This window comes from Sporobolomyces salmoneus, assembly GCF_050403485.1.
Source record: "Sporobolomyces salmoneus JCM6883 DNA, S_salmoneus_JCM6883_v1_ctg33, whole genome shotgun sequence".
NCBI classification, from domain to species: domain Eukaryota; kingdom Fungi; phylum Basidiomycota; class Microbotryomycetes; order Sporidiobolales; family Sporidiobolaceae; genus Sporobolomyces; species Sporobolomyces salmoneus.
The window spans coordinates 172,371-191,922 of record NW_027481130.1 but is presented as its reverse complement, the minus strand read 5'-3'; the positions used below and the strand labels follow the sequence as shown (position 1 = coordinate 191,922).

Sequence of the window (19,552 nt, the reverse complement as noted above, 5' to 3'; positions counted from 1 at the left end):
GTTGAAGACCTACAGAGCTCTTCATCTCTTATCCAATTTGATGAGCCGCTGTCTCCCTTGCAAGGTTTCCATTCGTTGTGTTCTCGCTCGCGACTTGGTTGATAGCATCTTTGTTACTGTTGGCCGCCCGGAACATGCCGCAGAAGGTTGAGGGGAGCGACAAAGAGCAATTCTGATCTCTCAACTTCTCTCCTTATCTCCCTCCTCATCCTATTCACCGCTTCGTATGGATGGTCGACTATCACCGGGCGATGGCCTGATAGTCTGCACTTCCGACCGATCGAACCGCGCAAGTCTATCGACGGTCGCGTTCAGTTTCCCATTGAAAGTGATCTCTTCCGCCCGACAATTCATTCAACACTTGCAAGTTGCTTGGTTGATCTCGTATGGTGGTGGATTAGTAGGTGGAGATCGTGTGCGGATGAAAATCAGAGCGGAAAAGGGAGCGACTCTCGTTTTATTGACCCAAGGTGAATCTCTTCCTCTTCCCTCACGAGATGCTCAAGCTGATACCTCCCTTGTGAGCGTATAGGATCGACGAAAGTTTTTAAGACGAGACAAGGGCGGTACTTGAGCAACGACACGACTTCAGCAACGGGAAACCCGACTGTTCAACTCTATCGAATTTCGGTTTCCCCAAAGTCCTTCGTCATTCTCCTCCCTGCCCCGGTTACATGCTTCTCTCGGTCAATTTACCACCAGAAGCAAGTCGTCCACCTCGAAGACGACTCGGCGAGCTTGATCCTGCTCGACTGGTTCACCTCGGGGAGAATGAGATTCAATGGAAGAGGAGGAGGAGGGGAACCAGCGAACGGAAACGGACCGGGAACCGAGGGAGAAGGAGAAGAGTGGGAATTCGATAGATATCACAGTCAGAACGAGCTCTGGATCAAAGGCAACCGGATAGTCAAGGACGTCTTGTTACTCGAAGATGAAGAACCCTCGACCCTCTCCCCAGAATCAATACGAGGAGGAAGAGAAACGACGTATCGACATCGAGTTGACCCTTATTCCTGCTACGCCGCCCTGTTCCTCTTCGGCCCTCAAACAGAACGATTACGGTCTTCGATTTCGAAAACTTTCGGTTCCCTCACTCAGTACACCCAATCGAGACCGTATTCCCTCTTATGGAGTTATTCACAGTTAGAAGGAGGTGGAGGGGTCGCGAGGTGTGCGGGACATTCGACAGAGGCAGTGAAGGAATGGGTGTGCGAGTTACTGGAAGCGGGAAAAGGAGAGGGAGGGATCGAGGAACTGATAGGAAAGGATCTGTGGAAGACTGCTCTCGCTTAGAAGATGGAGACGAGGGTGAGGAGGAAGGGTGATAAAGCTGAAAAGGAAGAGGGTGCGCGCTTACGAGCAAGAAACAGGAAAGGGAAATCCCGAGGTTTCCCACTGTTTATTCGCATGGTCTTAGGTAGTAACGGTGTTGTAAGCGATATATTATCTGAGTAGCACTCTCTCACACGACTCACGTGAGCAGCGCGCAAGCAGAGGCCCTGGAAGAGCCACATGCGAGACGAGCAACGAAAGGAGAATGGATCGGAATTTTCGGAGAACTCCACAAAGAGTGCAGTTCAATCTTGATCGTGTCGTGCAGACTATGTTGAGCTTCGCGTGTCAAAAGCTTTTGCGAGAAAATCGACTTAGAAACGAAATTCACGAGTCCCGCGAATCACTCGCTTCTCTCCACACCGCATCATGTCGTTCTTCGCTGCCACAAGAAGAGCTTTCAAGGTATGTGGATACTTTCTGCAGCTCTCTAGATCCCTCACTGACCCTCGTTCGCGCGTATATAGCCTTCTTCTTTCGCTTCGACTTCTCGAGCTCTCGCAACCGCTGCCGAGCCGACAACGAACCTGAGCACTCCAATCGAGCCACTGGAAACATCCTCTGAGCCTACCCCTGCCTCTCCACCGCCTCTGCCTCGGACTCGTGAGTTTCCAATTTCTTGATCAAACCTGTTCTCTCTTACTGAAGCACTCTCACCCTTGTAGCTGCCCCGTCCGCACTAGATGCATTCGTTCACGTCCCTCTCGAATCCTTCTACCCGAAACATTCCGACCCTTCCCTCAACAACCCTTCCGAACGAATGATCGTCCCTCTCCCAGCTCCTCTCTTCAACGTTCCCTCTCGACCTTCACTCCTTCACAAGATCGTAGTCGCTCATTTGTCCGCCCTCCGTGCCGGTACCGCCTCGACGAAGAATCGAGCCGAAGTGAATTTCTCTGGCAAAAAGATTCGACCTCAGAAAGGAACTGGACACGCTCGACTCGGTTCTCGTGGAAGTCCAATGTTGAAAGGAGGAGGAAGGGCGTTTGGACCTCGACCGAAAGGCCCCGATGGATGGAAGCGAAAGATTAATCGAAAGGAAGAACAACTCGGGTTGAGAGTTTCGTTGAGTGAGAAATGGAGAGCGGGCAACTTGGCCGTCGTCGAGAAGTTGGGATTGGATGTACCGAGTACGAGAACGTTGAAGGAGAAGTTGACGGAACGAGGTTGGACGAACGCGTTATTCGTAACGGGCAATTCGACAAACGATCAAGACGAACGAGCGAGGTGGGCGTTCGAACTCTCGAGTGGCAATCTACCAGATGTCGCAGTCGTCACGGACGTATTCGACATGTCGGTGTGGGATATCGTCAAACGCCGCAACGTGATTATCGATCTCGAAGCAGTCGACGATGTCATCTCTCGAATCGACCCGGATGGACCTTGGTTGGAACAGGAGTGGGAAGACCTTGAAGAGGGAGAGTACGAGTTCGACGGAGAGGAGGAGGTTGGAGATCTCGCGGAGAGACAGGCTTTAGAAGAAGTTGCATCGGCAGAGGTTAGGGTTTAGAGATTCTCTCTTTTGTTGCAAACTATCAATATACGTCGTCAGAGCTATCATCAGAGTTTGCTCGTACTATGCTCCCTCGAGTCTCGCTGCCAAGTTCTTCTTGAGTTTCTGGATTTTCTCCACTCTGGCGAATTTGCGAAGAGTCAGTTTACTCGCACGGCTCGCGATGGAGAGCAGTTCGACTTACGATTCTCTGTGATCAAACTTGAGAGCCTCGATCTGTGTATTGAGTTTGAGGATCCATTGAGAGTTTCCAATCGTTCTTGGAAGTGAATTTCGTTCTGCCTCAAGTCGCCGAGTCTCGTGTTCGAATCGAGTCGACTTGTCTCTGAGAGCGGAGGAGAGTGCCTCGATCGCTCCGGTAGATGCTATACTCTGGTAAGCGTTTCTGATCCGAGCGAGTTGGACGATTTCTGGTGTCGGTCAAGAAGCGGGAATGAGTAGCGAGATCAACGGTCTGCGAGAGAGGAGACAGTGGCGCACGTTCAGCGAAGAGCCAGTTCCGTTCATATACGATCTGCAGATCAAACTTGTCTAACCCATCCGCTTCGTCGAGCTCAAATACCTCTGTAGCGACTTGCAGCAACTCTTCTTCCTCGATCCCATCCTTCTCGACTTGTCTCGACAGCTTGTCGAAGCCATCGACGGATATGAAGTTCGACAACTGCCAGTTCGCACGACTCAGTCTGGAATCCGAATCGATCGCTGGTGGAGTCGGATCGAAGATGGAATCCCAGGCGAGGAGAGTGTAAGAAGAAGGAGGACGAAGGTTCAGTAGATCTTGGTGAGCTTCGAAGGTGCGCGGGAGTTTGAGGACAGGAGGTAAAGGAGTCGAGAGGTTCAACTTGAGGGATTTGAGATTCTCCCAATCGGTTCGATAGTCATTCCACCTGAACGAGCTGTATGGACTTGGGGCAATCAGCTTCGTCATGCGCTTCGCTGGAGACCGCGAAGACCTTACCCGGGAGTGACTCGAGCTCTATCCGTCACTAAATTCGTCTCTTCCTTCCATCTCAGAATCGCTTCTTCTTTCGTTTTCAACTTTCTCGGTTTCTCGACGACCAACTCGAATTCCAGCTTGACTCGATCCTCGAGTAGGTCCTCAGGTGGTAGCTGTTCTCCCTCTCCGACGTAATCCTCCAAGTCATCGGGCTCCGCGAGTTGCTCTGAATCTGGCGGTGGAATCCTCGGAGTAGCGGAAGCTTCCTTCTCTTTCGGTTCGATCGTCGCTCGTTTGTGCCGAGACCTCGCGGGAGGTGGAGATGGAGACCTAGGATATCGAGTCGGAGGTTCTTTCACGGCGAGAACTTGATGCTGAGATGGGAAATGGCTCGTCTTTAGGGCAATTTCGTTTGTTAATCTTGCCTTGGCTGAAATCTGTGTTGGTCTTGGGTCGACTCCTGAGCTGTCGAGGAAACTTGAAGCTGTTCCGCGAGCGTCAGTCGAGGCTCTCCTTCGTGAAGCGCGGTTCCAAACGAGCTTACTTTCGGTTTCCCGCTGAGCTAGTTCTTGCTCTTGTCGTTCCTTCTCCCGTTCAAGTTCCTCCTTCTTTCTCTTCCGTTTGAGTTGCGCCTGACTCGAAACATCGCGACGTCGTTTTCTTTTGCGAGGTCGGTCTCGAGGTTCCTCTTCCTCACTCTCGTCTGATTCCTCTTCTTCCTCTTCTGGCTCCACTGTTCGTCGCTCAGTAGAATCTGATCCCGCGCCTTCTCCACCCGAATCGATATCCGGTTCATCCTCGTAATCGATTTCCCTCCCGTCTCCCAAATCTCGTTCTTCCTCAGCGAGTACCTGATCTTCCTCCTGTTCTTCTTCTACTCGGAACAACGGAGGTTTCTCATCGACCACCTCTTCCTCTTCTCGAGCTCTCATTCCTGCCTGTGCATATTCGTCTTCTCGTTCTTTTTTGATTCTCATCTTGCTCCGTTCCTCCGATTCTAGGTACTCCGGTGCTAGACTTCGATCCCTCCTCGTTGTGGAGCGTTGTGATTCTTCGTCTTCGGTTTTGAGCGTTGTAGTCCGAGCAGATGCGAATTCGGCGAGCGAGGGTTTCTCGTCTGACTCAAGATAGTTCGTCTGGGCACCGTCGCCATTCCGTCGTCGCTCATTAGGTGTGTTGAGGTATGGACCAGCGCCTAAGGGCGAAGGAGGGATTACAGGCTTGCGAGGTGAAGGAGTGGGAGGAACAGGTGCCATTGCACGAGCTCGAGGTCTGAAAGCAGAGGGCGTCGAGCACGGAAGGGGTCAGCTAGCTAGTCGAGAGCTCTACGTAATGACTGGACGTACTTCGGAGGTGAGGACACCATCTCTTCGGGAGCGATTCAATGATGAGGGGAAACCGCGTCGAGAAGCGTCGGAGGCTAAGGCGCCGACTCGGAAAGATAGAGCCGGTCTTATAAATAACTGCTCGCCTGGTCTAGATGCGATTGAGAGCTGTTCGGAGTCGAGGTAGGAAGAAAGAGATGAAACCTTCAGCTGTCCAACTCTCTCACGCTCTCTCTCCTCCCTACGCCTTACAACCCGAGTCATGTCACTCTCACAGCTGTATTCGGAAGTAGGATCCTCGACCTCGACCTCTGCTGAATCAGTCGTGTCGGACAGTGCCGAATCTACAAGTTCGAACGAAACCCTCTCGATACTTCAGCCCTTTGGTTACAGTGCCTCGACCTGTGGATACTGTGCAGAAGTCAAAGGGCAGAGATCTCGGGCAAAGAGCTCCAAATCGTACGGGTAAGCGTTCTGCCTCCACTCAACGGAAACGCGAGAGAGATAATGACGGATCTGTGTGTTAGATGCTGGGCTCACGCGTTGAGCTGTTCGACGTACAAGATGCTACTGAACCGGGGATGGAGGAGAAGTGGATGCTATATGTACAAACCCGATAACGCTGGGACTTGTTGCGTGCAATATACGATTTCGTAAGTTCTTTTTCTCCTCTCTCCCTTGCTGCCGCACGAGATTGACTTGCCTTGAGCGGCATCAACGCTTTGAGTGACGCTATAGACAAGATAGCAGCAAGTTCAAGCCTACGAGAAGTCAACGCCAAGTTCTGCAGAGGTTTTCAGCTTTCGTGAAAGAAGGTGGTCGAGTGGGCGAGAAAGGTTGGGGACCTCCAGACTCAGCCAATCAAAGTAGTACCGAGAAAGATGACGATGTCATGAGTACGAAAACGACGACGACGAAGTCAGCAAAGGGGAAAGGGAAAGCGCAAAATCAAAACCCGGTCGAATTTGAACAACTCGTCAAAGGCGCAGATTGGGTCAATTCGACGACTGAACAACCCTTCAAGCACAAGTTCGAGGTGAGTCCTCAGCGGTCTTGATGTCTATGAGAACTCCTGCTGACGCGCGAGAACGGGCACAGTACATTCTAGAACCCGCGAGTTTCACCGATGAGAAATACGCTCTCTTCAAACGGTATCAAGTAAGTTCTTGTTCTCCGACTATATTGCGCAGTTGATCGAAGAAGCACTTAACTCTGCCTTCGTCAGATGGAAGTGCATGGAGAAGCCGAGTCGAAAGTTTCCGTCAAAGGTTCCAAGCGTTTCCTCGTCGACACTCCTCTCGATGTAAGCTCGCTTTACCTCCTACTAATTCTCTCATGTAGCTGATCTCGTCGGTTCCTGATCTTCTTCGACTCAGCTCGAGCCAACTTCGCTTCCCGGAATCTCCTACGGTTCTCACCACGCCCTCTACCGTCTCAACGGCACCTTGATCGCCTTTGCCGTCCTCGATCTCTTACCTCAAGCTGTCAGTTCAGTCTATTTCGTCTGGAACCCCGATTGGTCTGGGATGAGTTTAGGGAAATTGAGTGCGCTGAGGGAGATTGAAATGGTGAGAGAGTTCGAAAGGAAAGGGTTGTGGGAGGTAGGAAAAGGACGATACATGATGGGTGAGTCTCATCACACTCTCTTTGCCTCTGACTTGGTGTATACAGAGAATTGACTAGCAATCTCCACTCGCTCTTGTCACGAACAGGATACTATATCGAAGTACCTAAAATGCGATACAAAGCAGACTATCAACCTTCTTTCCTCCTCGATCCAGTTGAGCCTCACCCTTCTCTTTCTCGTCGAGCAAGGATCGCACGGACTGACTTTCTGCTCTTGTTCGCCCGCTCGTCTAGGCTACCAATAACTACTACCCCTGGGAACACTGTAAACCTCTGATTGATGTCTCGAACCCGAAAGTCGCTTCCTTTTCGAATCCCTCGGTCAATCACCCTCCGTCCTCTACCTCGAATACTCCCCCCGCTTCTTCCGCTCCGCCCGTCGAGGATCAGAACATGGAAGATGAAGACGACGATGAGGATGAGGAGGAGGACATGCAATTCCCTTCGCCTCCTCCGCCGGGTTGTCTCGATCCGACTAAACTACCAAAATCTCTCTTGCTGAATTCCTACATACTCGAATCGAGGACCCTAGTACCCCTACTCGTACGTCTCTGACCTCTCAATCATAATCACTGCTCCTCGACTCATGCGGTCCTCTCCTTAGATCTCGACGGCGTGGCACGACGAAGAAATGCAAAAAGAAGTGAAAGAATTATTGGCGGCGACGGGAGAAGGTGGTGCTGGCAGATTGGCGATTTACATGGGTAGATAGACCGGTCTCAACCGACCATGAGTAGCGGAAACGACTGGAAAAGCTTTACCAAGCAGTGTCTGATGTCCGTCGGTTCGCAAACGGCAGTTCGCGAGTACTTCTCGAGAGCAGCAGAGACGACAAGACAGACCAAATTACAAAAGAAGTACAGAAAAACATTTTGCTGTGATCAGTACGCAGAAAACGACAAGACTCTTTCGAAAGGGGAACAAAACATTAAATTCCTCTCTCTTCTTTCCGCTTCTTTCTCCGTCCTCTCCTCCTTCGGTTTCTAATCTGCTTGTACAGCGACGATCAAATCTACGAGTACGCTCCCGGCTCCTTTAATCTCCTCCCGTTTGATCCTAGCGACAATGTCCTTGTAACTCTGACTTTCTCGTATTTCTGCCCAATGGTCGGCGACGAATTCAATGATTGCTTTTTGGACTTCTTCGTGAGCGAGCGAGAGAGGTGAGAACAGTTCGGCGGCGGCAGTCGAAACGGTGAGGGAAGAGACATAGGTCAAGAGCGCTAGTTCTTCAAGAGGACGAAGGTCGAAATCACGAGCGAGAAGGTAGACGGATTTTGGCGAGACAGGGAGAGGTAGTTTTGGTTCGTCGGTGAGAGACTTCTTGAGGAATGACATTCGAGTCGAGGGAGAAAGTGGTGCAGAGAAGAAGGATCGAAGAGGACTGAAGCGGATGTGACCGGAATCCAAGTAGACGAGGAGGGCTTTGAGTGTCGAATAACGGAAGTATTCGAAATTGACTTGACGGAAAGAATTTGGGGTAGGTAGATCCGTCGGGTCAACTGGAGAGAACCCGAGATTCGCGGCGTAAACTTGATCTGCTTCTTCGTCCGAGTCGGGATAGTCGTCAATTTTGTCGTAACAGCTTTCGAAGACGGCGCGCGGTATAGCAGATGAAGTTATGCTCCGTCTGCCTCGACCCGTCTTCGGAGCCGAAACGAATTGACAATTTATTTGGAGATACTCCTGCAAAGTCGGAGGAAGCGCATTTGTTCGAGCCCAGAGTGCGAGTCCTCCTCCTGGCCGGGGGAAGAAGAGGCGAAGGTCATTGGGAAGAGGAGAAGAGTATAAAGCTGCATGTCCGTCGCATCAGCACACCGAGCGAAAAAGGAAGACGTGAAAAAGCCCACTTGAAAGATTTTCTGCCTTGACCTTCGGGTCCGGACAAGCTGCGCTACGAAGCTCGAACTCGAAGAGATAACGACGTTGAGTCTCTGGTTTGTAACGACCTCCAGAGTCATTGGCGTACTGTTCCAAACGTGTGTAAGGAATGTTGTGCAAAAATCCACTCGATTTCGGAACCGGTAGAGTACGAGCCAAGGGAAAGCTCGCGGGACCTTCAGCGTGAACGATTCTCCCATCTGGAGCTATCCAGCTTAGAGTACTGTGAACCTCGACGTTCGTCCCAAAGGTCGGAGGCACTTTTCCGCGAAACCGGACGCGGAATTCGACAGACGGTGGATCTTCCTTGGCATACACCTTGAGCTCCCAGGTGCCGGGGAGTAACGGGTTCCTGATGCGTTCCTCCAACCACAATTTCGGATCTAGGAGGGCGAGGTCGTCCAAAGTGAAGGAGAGCTTCTGGTAGAACGATGAGGTACGTTCGGTCTTGCTGACGGAAGGTGGCATCGCTGCTCGATCCTGTCAAAAATCGAGTCGAGTGCAACTGGAAGAGAGCAACAACGAGATATCGCATGATCTTTTGATCAAAATTCTCTCCGGAATTGCCAAGTCGCGCAGAGACTCACCGTGTCACGTGCGTCAAAGATGAAAGCTATCTATAGATATTAGAAGTTGCTCGTTTCTGCCCGAAGCCGAAAATGGGTGTTCGGCCGGAGGGAATTGCGATGATGACAGCGCGACGATTTCGAAACTCTCGATGTCGAAGTTCTCACACCTGAGCTCCCTGCTTTCTTCACTCTTACCTAGTCGACCAGGCCTGACCCGACGAAGGCAGAAGAATGGCAGTAACGATAGAAGAACCTGAATTCCCTGCGAGCCCCTCCTATCCCACAACGCTCCCAGGCGGCTTCGAAAAGCGAGTCGAAAGCTCGCATTCTCGGTTCCTATCCTATTTGGCCGATCAGGACCATTGGACGTCACAAGGAGAGAAGAACGATGTGAGGTTGTGGAAAAGAACGGATCCCGATGAACCGAGTGAGTTCCGCAAGGGCTCTCTTTCGCAAGGAGTCTCAGCTCACCTCTTTCTATTCCCCACGTAGATGGATTGCCTTATGTGAAAGGAGAGACAGTCGTGAAGAACTGTACCCCCGACGCCGTGAGTTTCAAAAGTCATGTTTCGATTTCTTTTTCGCGAAGCTGACTCGTTGTCGTCGGCTCTTAGTTCGGGCTCGGAGTCGTTCAGATGCCGGGAATGCGTAAACTATGGGACCCTCGATGCGAAAAGGGATTCATGATCGAACGTTACTGTCCGAAAACCGTCATGTTTTGGGCTTTGACGAAAGGGAAGAAGTACATCGCTTCGCCGAGGGATATCGTCGGTGTCCAACGAAACTACACGGACGACGATGGAACCTTGAGGATGGTGCAAACGAGCGTGGAGGATACTGAAAGAGCACCAGAGCAACCGGGAACGACAAGAGCCGATCTCGTCATGAGCGGATGGCAATTCAAGTGAGTCTACGCGTTCTTTTCCCGTGCATTAGAGAGGTGTACTGACCTCGGTCTGTCTCTCTTCGTCGCCGGTAGACCCGAAGGGCCCGATCTTCGAGTGACCTACATTTTCAAGATCCGTCTCGCCGGCAGACTACCGAATTCGATCGTGTCGTACGCAACGACTGAAACTCCCTTATGCACTGGTCGAGCACGAGACGTGTTCTATCAACGTGAGTCTCCTACTTCCACGGCGTGATCACAACTCGTCTGTGAGAGACTGACCGCTTCTTCTCGTTCCCCGATTCTCTAGATGGTTTCGCACCCTACGTCAAGAACACTCACGGAGACTCTTCGATCATCTTCCAGAACGAGCATTTCGACGCCGAGACTCGCAAGTACCGCTGTCAATTGACGACTGGATCGACGACGGCCGAACGGTTCAAGATCGTTTACGACAAGGAAAAGATGTACAAGTCTGGAATCGTCGTCGCGATCGATGGAGATGCAGTCGATGCTCAAGATGATGGAATGGGAGGTGTAGCGGTTGTCACAATGACCCCGAAAACGAATGCTGCCGTCGATATCTCTCCCAAGTAGACTCGCCCTCTCGCCTTCTCCTGGTTGTTTTGTATAGATTCCCCTTAGCTTTAGTATATAGTTCTTACCCTTTCGTTCTTGCGTGTTGCGTGTAAAAAAATCGTTCGTTCAGTTCCACTTCCCACTCTTCACCAAGCTCGGTCCGATTCCCTTCCCGTTTAGCCGAGTTGCGCCCCACCTTGAGCTGACTTTCTCCACTTTCCTCTCTTACCCTCGTCTACCTTGACACTCAGCACGGTACTGTCCCAAGATGAAGCACCCAACCGTCGGCCCTCATCTCGTCGTGACTTTCCCTCTCCCGAAAGTTCTCCAACTCCGCTTGAATCGTCCCGAAGCCTTGAACGCAATGACGGACGCACTTGAAGCCGACCTCTGTACGATGCTCGATTGGTACGAACAAGAGAACTCGCTGTGGGCCGTCGTGTTGACTGGAACGGGGAAAGCTTGGTGTGCGGGACAAGATTTGAAGGATTGGCAAAAAACCGCCGCGACGAGGAGTTCACCCTCGGAAAAGATGAAGTCGAATCCACATGGTTTTGGGAGTCTGGCGAGGAGGAGGAGTAAGAAACCGATTATAATCGCCGTCAAGTGAGTTCACAGAGTTTTCTTTCTCGCTTTCTTCTCTCTTGTCATTTCCCCTGCCTTTCCGATCCGAGCTGACCAGGCCTTTCCACCCCGAACAGTGGAGTATGTATGGGAGGAGGCTCAGAAGCAGCCATGAACGGCGACATCGTAATCGGTTGCGAAGGGGCGAAATTCGGTTTTCCTGAGGTTCTGCGAGGCGAGTCCCTCTTCTGCCATTCTACCTTTCGCACCATAGACTCTGACACTCACCGGTAACCTATAGGTGTCGTCGCAAGTGTCGGAGGTATCCCAAACGCTTTCCTTCGTTCTCCTCAATTCGTCCCTTACCTCCTGACCGGTATCCCGATCCCTCACGAGCTCCTCAAGACCCACCTCTTCACCGAAGTCGTCCCTCGTCATCAAGTTCTCTCGACTGCTCTCGAATGGGCAAAAAAGATCACGCAAGCAGCTCCCGAGGCGGTTTGGGCGACGAAAGAACAGATCAATTTGACGAAGGATGCGAAAGGAGTTCACGGAGCCGTCAAGGAGAGCTTGAATTCGGAATTGATGGATGAGTTGTTCAAGGGGGATAATCATCGTGAAGGGTTGAATAGTTTCGTCGAGGTGAGCTCAGGTCATTCTATTCTTTCGATTCGAGTTGCTGACGTCTCGCGAATCGTGAATAGAAACGGGCAACGGTATTCACAGACCCTGTCAAACGTGAGAGTAAACTATAGAAACCGTTCTCGAAGTGAAATATCGTATATCGCAGTAAAAACGTTCGTTCCAAAAAGAGAGCTCGTTCCTCAAGAAACCTCAAAGGCAGGCGAGTAGTCACTCTTGACTAGCAGAGAGGGTATATCGTGTAAAGAGAAAGAGTAGCCGTAGTAGTAGTTATCAAGTCGGTGGAAAAGGGTGCATAGAATATTCGGTTCAAATAAGGAATCGGAAAAGCGAGCGAAACTCGTCTGTTACTTTTTTTGAGCGATACCAATTAGGAAGAGGTGTTTATCTACAGAGAAGATGTTCGTTCCCGAATTGCTGCGACGAGTGCTTCTGCCGCTGCTGGATTCCCCAACTGAGAGCGTGTAGACAAAAAGTCAGCTCAACTTTCGCAAGCCGATCCAGAGAGAGAGAGAAAGAGTGGGTGAGCGTACTCTCGCCATATAACTGATCGGTTCCGACCCTTCAATAATCGTAAACCTAACGTATTTCTCATTCGAAACCTCGATAAAGAACTCCTTGAACAGTGGCGAATTCAGCAACAATCGATGAGTCGCATCTGCTCTCATCACTGTCAAGAATCCCCCGCACGAACTCACATGATCAGTCATCACATTCCTGAATAAAAAGAGATCGTGAGGAGGAGGACGAGCTCACCGATTCGAGCCCCATCTTTCTCCCCTTCTCTCTTCGTCAAATTCACCTTCAACGGTCCCATCCCTCTCTCTACCCAATTCCCTTCTTGCATCGCAAACAATTTCGCCCTCACGTTATGAACGACCTGATCCGTTTCTTCTCCCGTATGAGTTTCTCGTTCGGTATAAATCCTTCGGTTCTCGTCGGGTTGTTCAGGTTCTCCCATCTTTCTACCACTGTCCTCCTTTCCTTCTGCTGCTGGATCCGCAGATACGGAGGAGACGTCGTCCGTAGAAGTGGAGGAAGGGAGAGGTGATTTCGCCGAAGGAGTCGAAGGTACACTCGCGAATGCCGAAGGAACGGCTGAGTAACTCGAGAATGCAGATCTTGAACCTCCGATCGGAGTTCCGAACGCGTTCCCAGCTCCTCCAGTAGAGGAGGGTTTCTTCGTCGACGCGAACCCCGAAGTCGATGCGAATGCCGAGAAAGGTGAATTTGAACTGAGAGGTTTCGAAGCTGGAGTTGAAGGGGTTGCCGTAAGACCAGACGAGGTACTGGAAGTGGTGGAAGGGAGGGAATCGGGTTTCTTGGCGAGTGGGATCGAGCTAGAGAGGAAAGGGGAGGCCGAAAAAGAGGATTTCGTTTTAGGTTTTTGAGCATCTGCGGAAAGGGGAGAAGGTTTCGCTGGAGTTGATACGGAGGCGAACGGGGACGAGGTAGAGGAGAAGGCGGAGAAGGAGGATGTGGTGGGTGCAGAGGGAGCGGGAGCGGGAGTAGATCCGCCAGTGTAGGGAACGAAAGAAGTCTATCTCGAGAGCTCGCAATCAGTCTAGAGATCCTCTTCTAGCTTGAGATACGGCACCCACAGATTCAGAGACCGGTCTCTCCGGTACCTCCTGAGCGACTTCGGCCGTCTCCGCCGCAGTATCGGCAATTTCCTGATCCTCCTTCTGAACTTTTTCCGCACTCTGACTAACCTCTCCCGCAACTTTCGCCTCGTCCGTCCTCATCGGTCCACTCTCCCGATCGTTGACCAATTCCGCCGATTTCCCAACCTCTGCCGCAACTTCGGCAATCTCGACGTCCTTTTCCTCTTTCCTCTCCTCCTCATCTCCCAATTTCGCCGCAGAGACCGAAACTTCCGCCGCAGTTTCAGCGACTTGCATCTCTCGATCACTACCCTGACCTTGAGCTTGACCTTGAGCTTGAGCTGGAGTTTGAGAGGGATGAGAGGGAGTAGAGGTAGCTTTCATAGCTGCGACTCTTTCTCGAATCGATTTAGTTTCTTTCCCTTCCGTTCCTGGAGGCTTCCTCGTCCCACTCGAGGGGCCGGGGGTCGATAGAGGTGCATTCGAGGCGGTAGGAGGAGTTGTGTGACCTGAATCAGAGGGAGAAGTTCCTTCGACTTCATCTTCGTCTCCTTCTACTCGACTGTTTCCCCTCTCCTCCACCAGAGAGTCAGTACGAACTCATTCTCGAAAAGGTCCTCGAGAGGCAGTAAGAGAGACAAGGAGAGGGAGAGACTGACCCTTTCTTAGCGACCGGAGTTGAACTCATTAATCCTCCTTTTGGTTCTCCTTCTTCGCCCTACACACTCGAGCCCATATCAATTAGGCTCATACTCCTCATCACACGCAGAAAGAGAGAGACGGGATGAGGAATGAGTTTGGTAGGTGTGTTCACTCACTTTTGGAGTTCCAGGATCCATAGCTGCTCGAGTACGTTTATGTTGTCGAGGTCTTTCATCTACTTCATCCCATCATCTCATAAGCTTTGTCAGTGCGAGAGTCGGGGAGAAAGGGAGATGATGAGTGATGAGAGATTGGAGGAGGGAACGTACCTGTTTGAGCTGCTACGCTGTCAGCGATAGGTGCCGAGCTGGTGTCGTTTGGTTGAGCTGGATCGGTCATACTTTGAGTGTGAGAGATGGGAGTAGGAGAAAGAAGGGAAGCAAACGGTCTCGCGAGCGAGCGGGGGGCAGATCGACCTCTTCAAGGATTCTCTCGAGCAGAACAAGATACATATAGCGTATGATGATGTATTATCAACAAAAGAAAAATGCAAGTACGAAAAGACAGAGATGAAGAGAGAGGAAGGTAGACTACAAATTCTCAAAGAAATCCAAATCATCCCTCGACAACGGTCCTGAAGTATTCCCTGTTGGCGGTGTTGGTCTGACTGGTGGAGAAGCGACTCTGGAAGGTATCGACCCCGTTGAGAGCGAGAGAGGGTTCGAGGAAGGAGGAGGTGAGATTGAATTTGGCCGCGAGGTCGTCAGATTCGGCGCGAGACTACCCAAGAGGAGGTTATTCCGTTGTGCGAGAGGTTGAGACGGCGGAGGTGGAGGAGCAAGGGGTAAGATCGGGGTTGAAGCGCGAGACGAGACGGTTGATGAAGCGGGGGATCTGACGGGATCGGGGGAAGTCGAAGCCATTCGAGGGATCGGGGAGGCGAGGGACGTTCGCTTCGAGGAGGCAGGTTTCGGTAGGATGAGAGATGGAGATGGACGAGTAGAGGTTGAAGGAAGTCGAGGAGTGGGAATTGAAGAGAGAGACGGTTTCGGAATCGAAGAAGTGACTGAATCGAAGAATGCGTCGAATGAATCGTCCCCTGATTTCTGACTTGTCACTGGTCGTGGTGGTGGTGCGACGAAATAAGAAACTGGTCGTTTCGAGTTTGTCGTCGCTGGAGGGGAGACTATCGTCGGAGGTGGAGGCTCGGAAAGAGGATCGAACGGATCGAAAGGTTTACTACTCGTCGTCCTGGTTCTCGTCGTTGTCGATTGTGGCCGTACAGGAGGAGCCGTCTCGAAAGCGCCCAACAACCCTCCGAAATCGTCTTCTGGAGGAGCGGTCGGGATTCTCGCTCGGATCTTCTTTAGACTCCCTCGCTCACTCCCGAAGAACCCTCCTCTCGCGACTTCCTCCTCCTCTTCTTCGTGTGTGTTGAACTGATGCTGCTGTGTGGAGGAGCGGACTCCGAATTGACCAGAGGACAAAGCATCGAAATCTTCATTTTTCCAATTCTCCTCCATTTTCGGAGTCGATCCAATCGTCGGAGTTGGAGGTTGTTGTTCCGTGCTCGTTCTCGTCGAAGATCCTCCTCCTCCTCCTGTTGCATCTGAAGCGTTCGGAGTAGGTTTCCTAAACCTTCCAAACAATCTCCCAATCGTTCCAACCTGCTGCGTCGATTCTTCCTCCTTAACCGTTTTCCCTGACGAGTCCCCCGTCTGTACTTCCGGTACTCCAACCGTCTGCGGATCTTCCTCTTCTACTACTTCCTTCTGCTTCTGTGTCTGTGTAGACTCTCCTCGACTCCACCAACTCTTCTTCTTCGTTTCCCGTTTCTCCGGAGCATCTAAATCGTACACATCCCCTTTATGCCCTCTCTCCTCTACCTCTTCTCCACTAACTCTCACTGTCACAGTCGGGGTAGAGACGGAAGTGGTGGTCCCCCAATTATCTTCCCCTCTCTGAGCCGCTTCTTCCGCTTCCCGTACTTTTCTCTCAATTTCCCGTCTCTCTTCTTCCGTGACATCGTCTTCCTCCTCTACGTGCTCCTCCTCGAATTGTTGAGGAGGTGAGGACCGCTGGCGTTCCTCCCAACCGCGTGAAGATCCCCATGCTTCTTCCCCATCTCCAATCGATTCCCTCTCTCTCTTTCCGAACAAGTCATCGACGGACGGCAACGGCGGAGGGACATCATGGGCTTCGTCGAACGAGGAAGGCTCCCACGAAGATGTTGTAGGATTCGCGGTAGGGGAAGAAGGAGAGGAAGAGGATGAGATTTGAAGAGTTGAGATTGGAGGTAAGGGCGGTGTTGAAGGAGTCCAGCCTCGATCGTCCGACTCCTCCTCCACCTCGACTGTTTCCGAGTGTTCTATCCGTAAAGTCGTTGGGTCTTCGTCGAGAGTAGCTGAGGGAGCTGGGAGAGGAGTCGAATCGTCGACTGGAGGAGGGAGTTCGAATTCCCGCTCCTCTTCTGCTGCTTTCGTTCCGCTAGACGTAGGTAGTTCGTCCGTATTACTACCCCATGCATCCCCAACCGATTCTTTCCTATACACCTCACCAGGCGACTCAAATCCACTCTCCTCTTTCTCCTCCTCCTCGGCTGCTCTCTCAAAGCGAGGATACTCTTCCTCTACCGTCGAACTGTTACCCCATCCACCTCCATCGTCGATACCCCATGAAGGCGCGGCCGTTGATGAGGAAAGAGGAGGCGAATGATCAAGAGTTGTCGAGGGCGGGAGAGCAGGCGGAGGGGAATAGGATCTGGACGGAGCGCCCCAGGGTGAATCTTCCTCCATTCAGTGAGTGAGGGGGCGAGAGAATCGAGAGAGAAGTGAAAAGTTGAAGGAAAACAAGGTTTCGCAACTCTTCTCTCTTGCGCAAGAGGCGTGTTACACTCTTGCTCTCAAACGATGAGCAACATCAAACGTAGTATATTAAGCAATAGGTAATGATATCAAACCTCCTTTCGCTAAGCTATATGATTCATAGTCTCGAGGCGACTTTCAATCCTTCAATCAACATTTCCTTCTCTCCCTCGTCATCCCCGTAGAATAACCATTCTTCTTCTTCGTCCCTGAGGAGGATCTTGAACGAATGAGGTGGTAGAGGTTCGTCCGGGTGAGGGATGATCGAGGAGATTGAAGAGGTCAGAATCACATCGAGCGGTTTTGAGGATTCCTGAAGAGCGAACGGCGGTCAGTAAGTCAGTGGACGAACTAAGTGCTGTTGAGGCTTACGGCTTGACTCTTTGAGAATGAGATAGCCGTTCCTCTGAGCTCGTAGTATCTTCTCCGCCAAAGCTATTCGAAAAAATCCAATTTCGTCAACTTCGATTCCCTCACCTAGATTCGCTGAATGGGGAACCAAACTGACCATACTCCCGGCACCCTGTACACTAACCTCTCCCTTCAACATGACCTCTCCGCCATCCCTCCTCTGTACGAGGTCCCTCTTCTTTTCCTCCCAAACCCTCAATCTTTCCAATTCCCTCCGTCTCGTTTCTTCCTCCTCCCTCAATTTCCTCTCCAATTTCTCCCTCTCAACCATCAATCTCATCTCCTCCTGAGCTCTTCTCGTCCGTTCCCTCTCCTCTGCCTCTTCCCGAGCTAATCGAATTCGTTCGCGTTCCTTCTCCTCGAAGGCAAGGATCCTCAAGCGTTCAGTTTCGGCTTGTTGGAGACGTGATTCTTCGACTGCTCGGATTCGAGAGAATTCCTCCTCGGCTCGACGCTTCCGATCGTTTTCTTCCTCTTCGAGTCTAAGCTCCTCCAACCGACGTCTCTCCTCTTCGAGCTCCATTTCCCGCGATTGAGCTGTCTCATCAACGTCATCGTTGCCCTCTTCTCCTCCGTAGCTATCAAAGATCCCCACCTCATCGTCTTCCTCCTGCTCTGTTGTTCGATCCCTCTCTCCGATTCCGCATTTCTCAGGAACCTCCGACTCTTGCTGATTCTGTAAATCTGCGTCGTTCTCCTCGTCACCTTCTTCGACGGAATGGTATATCGTATTGAACCGCTCATCGTCGTGTGGAGAAAGCATCATTCTCGCCGCTGGACTTTCCGAATAAGGTCGAGCCGTCCTCCCCTTCGATGTCGGTCCATTCTCGAGGTCTTCCTCCTCCTCTGGAAATGGCCCAGGTACGATAGAGGAGACGTCTTGAGTGTTTGAGAGTGGTGGTGCGAGAATCGGGAATCCTTGATGAGCCTCGCGTTCTCCGGAAGTCGAGGAAGGCGGTGAAAGAGAGTTCCGATTCCGATTCGTCCGAGTCGTTGTCGTCGTCGATGGTAACAAAGGCGAAGAAGTCGGCGAGGTCGAACGGGAGGAAGTAGAAAGGGGTGCGTTGAGGAGGTAAGGGGAAGGAGGTTTTTCCGGTAACTCTGGCGGTCTATCATCGTCCTCTCCGGGTGTCGGTTCATTGGAGAACAACTGAGGAGGTTGGTGAGGAGGATGGGTAGAGTGTTGATGAGGGTTGGTGTTTTCGTATTCGTGGTAGAGATCGAATTGAGTTGGGGAAGAAGATTTCCCTTTCCCTTTCCACTCTCCTTCTGCTCCTGTTCCTGTTCCTGTCGCGACCGTTCTCTGCGTAGTCGCTTCCAGAGGCAGAGGCGATCGAGCATGTGGTTGGATAGTCGAGGAGTTCGAGATGAACGATTGATCGGCTGAAGTCGAGGAAGTTGGACTCGATACAGAGTTCGGGTTCGACACTGTTCGAGAATGAATCGTCGAAGTTGAGAGAGGAGGTAGGCGGAGTAGGGAGTGGACTCGGGGGAGGGAGAAATCGGAGGGAGATAGGGCGAGGAATTGGGCGTGATGAGACTGTCAAACCCGAGGGAAAGGATGAGTTAGTTCTTGCACGTGGGAGGAGGGAGAGGGGAGGCTGAACGGACCTTGAAAGTGTTGGTTAGTGATCGAGAATGTACAAGAGCGCGAGCTAATACGCAGAGAAGGGAGGAGAATGAGTCGTGCGAGCGAACCGAGCGAAAAGAAAGGGAAAGAAGAATTTACCTCGTTTAACTCCTCCGATGCTTTCTGCCATGAACGTCCAGAGAATTATTCGACCTTCTACTTTCAAGAATCCATACTGTACTTCTTGCGGCGTCTAAGAGCGCAGCCCATGCATCAGCCGAGTGAAACGCGCGAAGTTGGAGGGAGCTCGAATGCTCACGAGAGATTCCCTCAATTGATCAACTCCTCCCGCTCCTGACCCGTACAGAGAAAGCTTGTTCGTTGTCTTCTGATATCCGAATGAACACCTGTCACACGGGAAGGCTGTGTGAGAAGATCAAGAGGCTTCGGCATTGTTGAAACAGAAGAGAGGAGAGGCTCACCAGTCTATCGGAGAGTCTTGAGAGCGTATCAGGGAGTAATGCTGTGGTATTCGTGGGTCGGATACATCGAGGGACATCGCGTAGAGTTGAATGGGAGATCAAGAGCAAACAGAACTCTCTCTCTTC

At 51.5% G+C, this 19,552-nt stretch overlaps 10 protein-coding genes across 10 annotated transcripts; 5 read left to right on the top strand and 5 right to left on the bottom strand.

Moving 5' to 3' along the window:
• Positions 1-226: 226 nt before the first annotated feature.
• JCM6883_004369 (urease accessory protein UreD) lies at positions 227-1,293 on the top strand (the record flags this gene model as incomplete). The annotated part of the gene is made up of 2 exons (XM_076633085.1): positions 227-470; positions 533-1,293. 2 exons carry the CDS (start codon positions 227-229, stop codon positions 1,291-1,293), a joined length of 1,005 nt encoding a protein of 334 aa, XP_076486999.1.
• A 408-nt stretch (positions 1,294-1,701) lies between these two features.
• YML6 (mitochondrial 54S ribosomal protein uL4m YML6) lies at positions 1,702-2,842 on the top strand (the record flags this gene model as incomplete). Its single annotated transcript, XM_076633084.1, has 3 exons — positions 1,702-1,737; positions 1,800-1,935; positions 1,998-2,842. 3 exons carry the CDS (start codon positions 1,702-1,704, stop codon positions 2,840-2,842), a joined length of 1,017 nt encoding a protein of 338 aa, XP_076486998.1.
• Positions 2,843-2,908: 66 nt separating this feature from the next.
• On the bottom strand, positions 2,909-5,148 carry JCM6883_004367 (uncharacterized protein; the record flags this gene model as incomplete). Its single annotated transcript, XM_076633083.1, has 5 exons — positions 2,909-2,966; positions 3,030-3,255; positions 3,326-3,741; positions 3,804-5,054; positions 5,129-5,148. The coding sequence occupies 5 exons, from the start codon at positions 5,146-5,148 to the stop codon at positions 2,909-2,911; spliced, it is 1,971 nt and encodes a 656-aa protein (XP_076486997.1).
• Positions 5,149-5,369: 221 nt separating this feature from the next.
• Positions 5,370-7,445, top strand: ATE1 (arginyltransferase; the record flags this gene model as incomplete). The annotated part of the gene is made up of 9 exons (XM_076633082.1): positions 5,370-5,572; positions 5,635-5,760; positions 5,846-6,143; positions 6,206-6,265; positions 6,333-6,410; positions 6,484-6,733; positions 6,820-6,887; positions 6,968-7,276; positions 7,338-7,445. 9 exons carry the CDS (start codon positions 5,370-5,372, stop codon positions 7,443-7,445), a joined length of 1,500 nt encoding a protein of 499 aa, XP_076486996.1.
• A 271-nt stretch (positions 7,446-7,716) lies between these two features.
• JCM6883_004365 (uncharacterized protein) lies at positions 7,717-9,081 on the bottom strand (the record flags this gene model as incomplete). The annotated part of the gene is made up of 2 exons (XM_076633081.1): positions 7,717-8,525; positions 8,583-9,081. 2 exons carry the CDS (start codon positions 9,079-9,081, stop codon positions 7,717-7,719), a joined length of 1,308 nt encoding a protein of 435 aa, XP_076486995.1.
• A 332-nt stretch (positions 9,082-9,413) lies between these two features.
• On the top strand, positions 9,414-10,665 carry JCM6883_004364 (START domain-containing protein; the record flags this gene model as incomplete). The annotated part of the gene is made up of 5 exons (XM_076633080.1): positions 9,414-9,609; positions 9,675-9,730; positions 9,797-10,086; positions 10,162-10,298; positions 10,379-10,665. The coding sequence occupies 5 exons, from the start codon at positions 9,414-9,416 to the stop codon at positions 10,663-10,665; spliced, it is 966 nt and encodes a 321-aa protein (XP_076486994.1).
• Positions 10,666-10,915: 250 nt separating this feature from the next.
• JCM6883_004363 (enoyl-CoA hydratase/isomerase family protein) lies at positions 10,916-11,966 on the top strand (the record flags this gene model as incomplete). Its single annotated transcript, XM_076633079.1, has 4 exons — positions 10,916-11,253; positions 11,349-11,446; positions 11,513-11,853; positions 11,916-11,966. The coding sequence occupies 4 exons, from the start codon at positions 10,916-10,918 to the stop codon at positions 11,964-11,966; spliced, it is 828 nt and encodes a 275-aa protein (XP_076486993.1).
• Positions 11,967-12,241: 275 nt separating this feature from the next.
• JCM6883_004362 (uncharacterized protein) lies at positions 12,242-14,498 on the bottom strand (the record flags this gene model as incomplete). The annotated part of the gene is made up of 7 exons (XM_076633078.1): positions 12,242-12,307; positions 12,387-12,523; positions 12,610-13,393; positions 13,455-14,019; positions 14,117-14,175; positions 14,276-14,334; positions 14,429-14,498. 7 exons carry the CDS (start codon positions 14,496-14,498, stop codon positions 12,242-12,244), a joined length of 1,740 nt encoding a protein of 579 aa, XP_076486992.1.
• Positions 14,499-14,689: 191 nt separating this feature from the next.
• On the bottom strand, positions 14,690-16,894 carry JCM6883_004361 (uncharacterized protein; the record flags this gene model as incomplete). The annotated part of the gene is made up of 1 exon (XM_076633077.1): positions 14,690-16,894. One exon carries the CDS (start codon positions 16,892-16,894, stop codon positions 14,690-14,692), a length of 2,205 nt encoding a protein of 734 aa, XP_076486991.1.
• A 187-nt stretch (positions 16,895-17,081) lies between these two features.
• On the bottom strand, positions 17,082-19,503 carry JCM6883_004360 (uncharacterized protein; the record flags this gene model as incomplete). The annotated part of the gene is made up of 7 exons (XM_076633076.1): positions 17,082-17,276; positions 17,336-17,398; positions 17,472-18,914; positions 18,986-19,029; positions 19,104-19,197; positions 19,264-19,351; positions 19,427-19,503. The coding sequence occupies 7 exons, from the start codon at positions 19,501-19,503 to the stop codon at positions 17,082-17,084; spliced, it is 2,004 nt and encodes a 667-aa protein (XP_076486990.1).
• Positions 19,504-19,552: the final 49 nt, after the last annotated feature.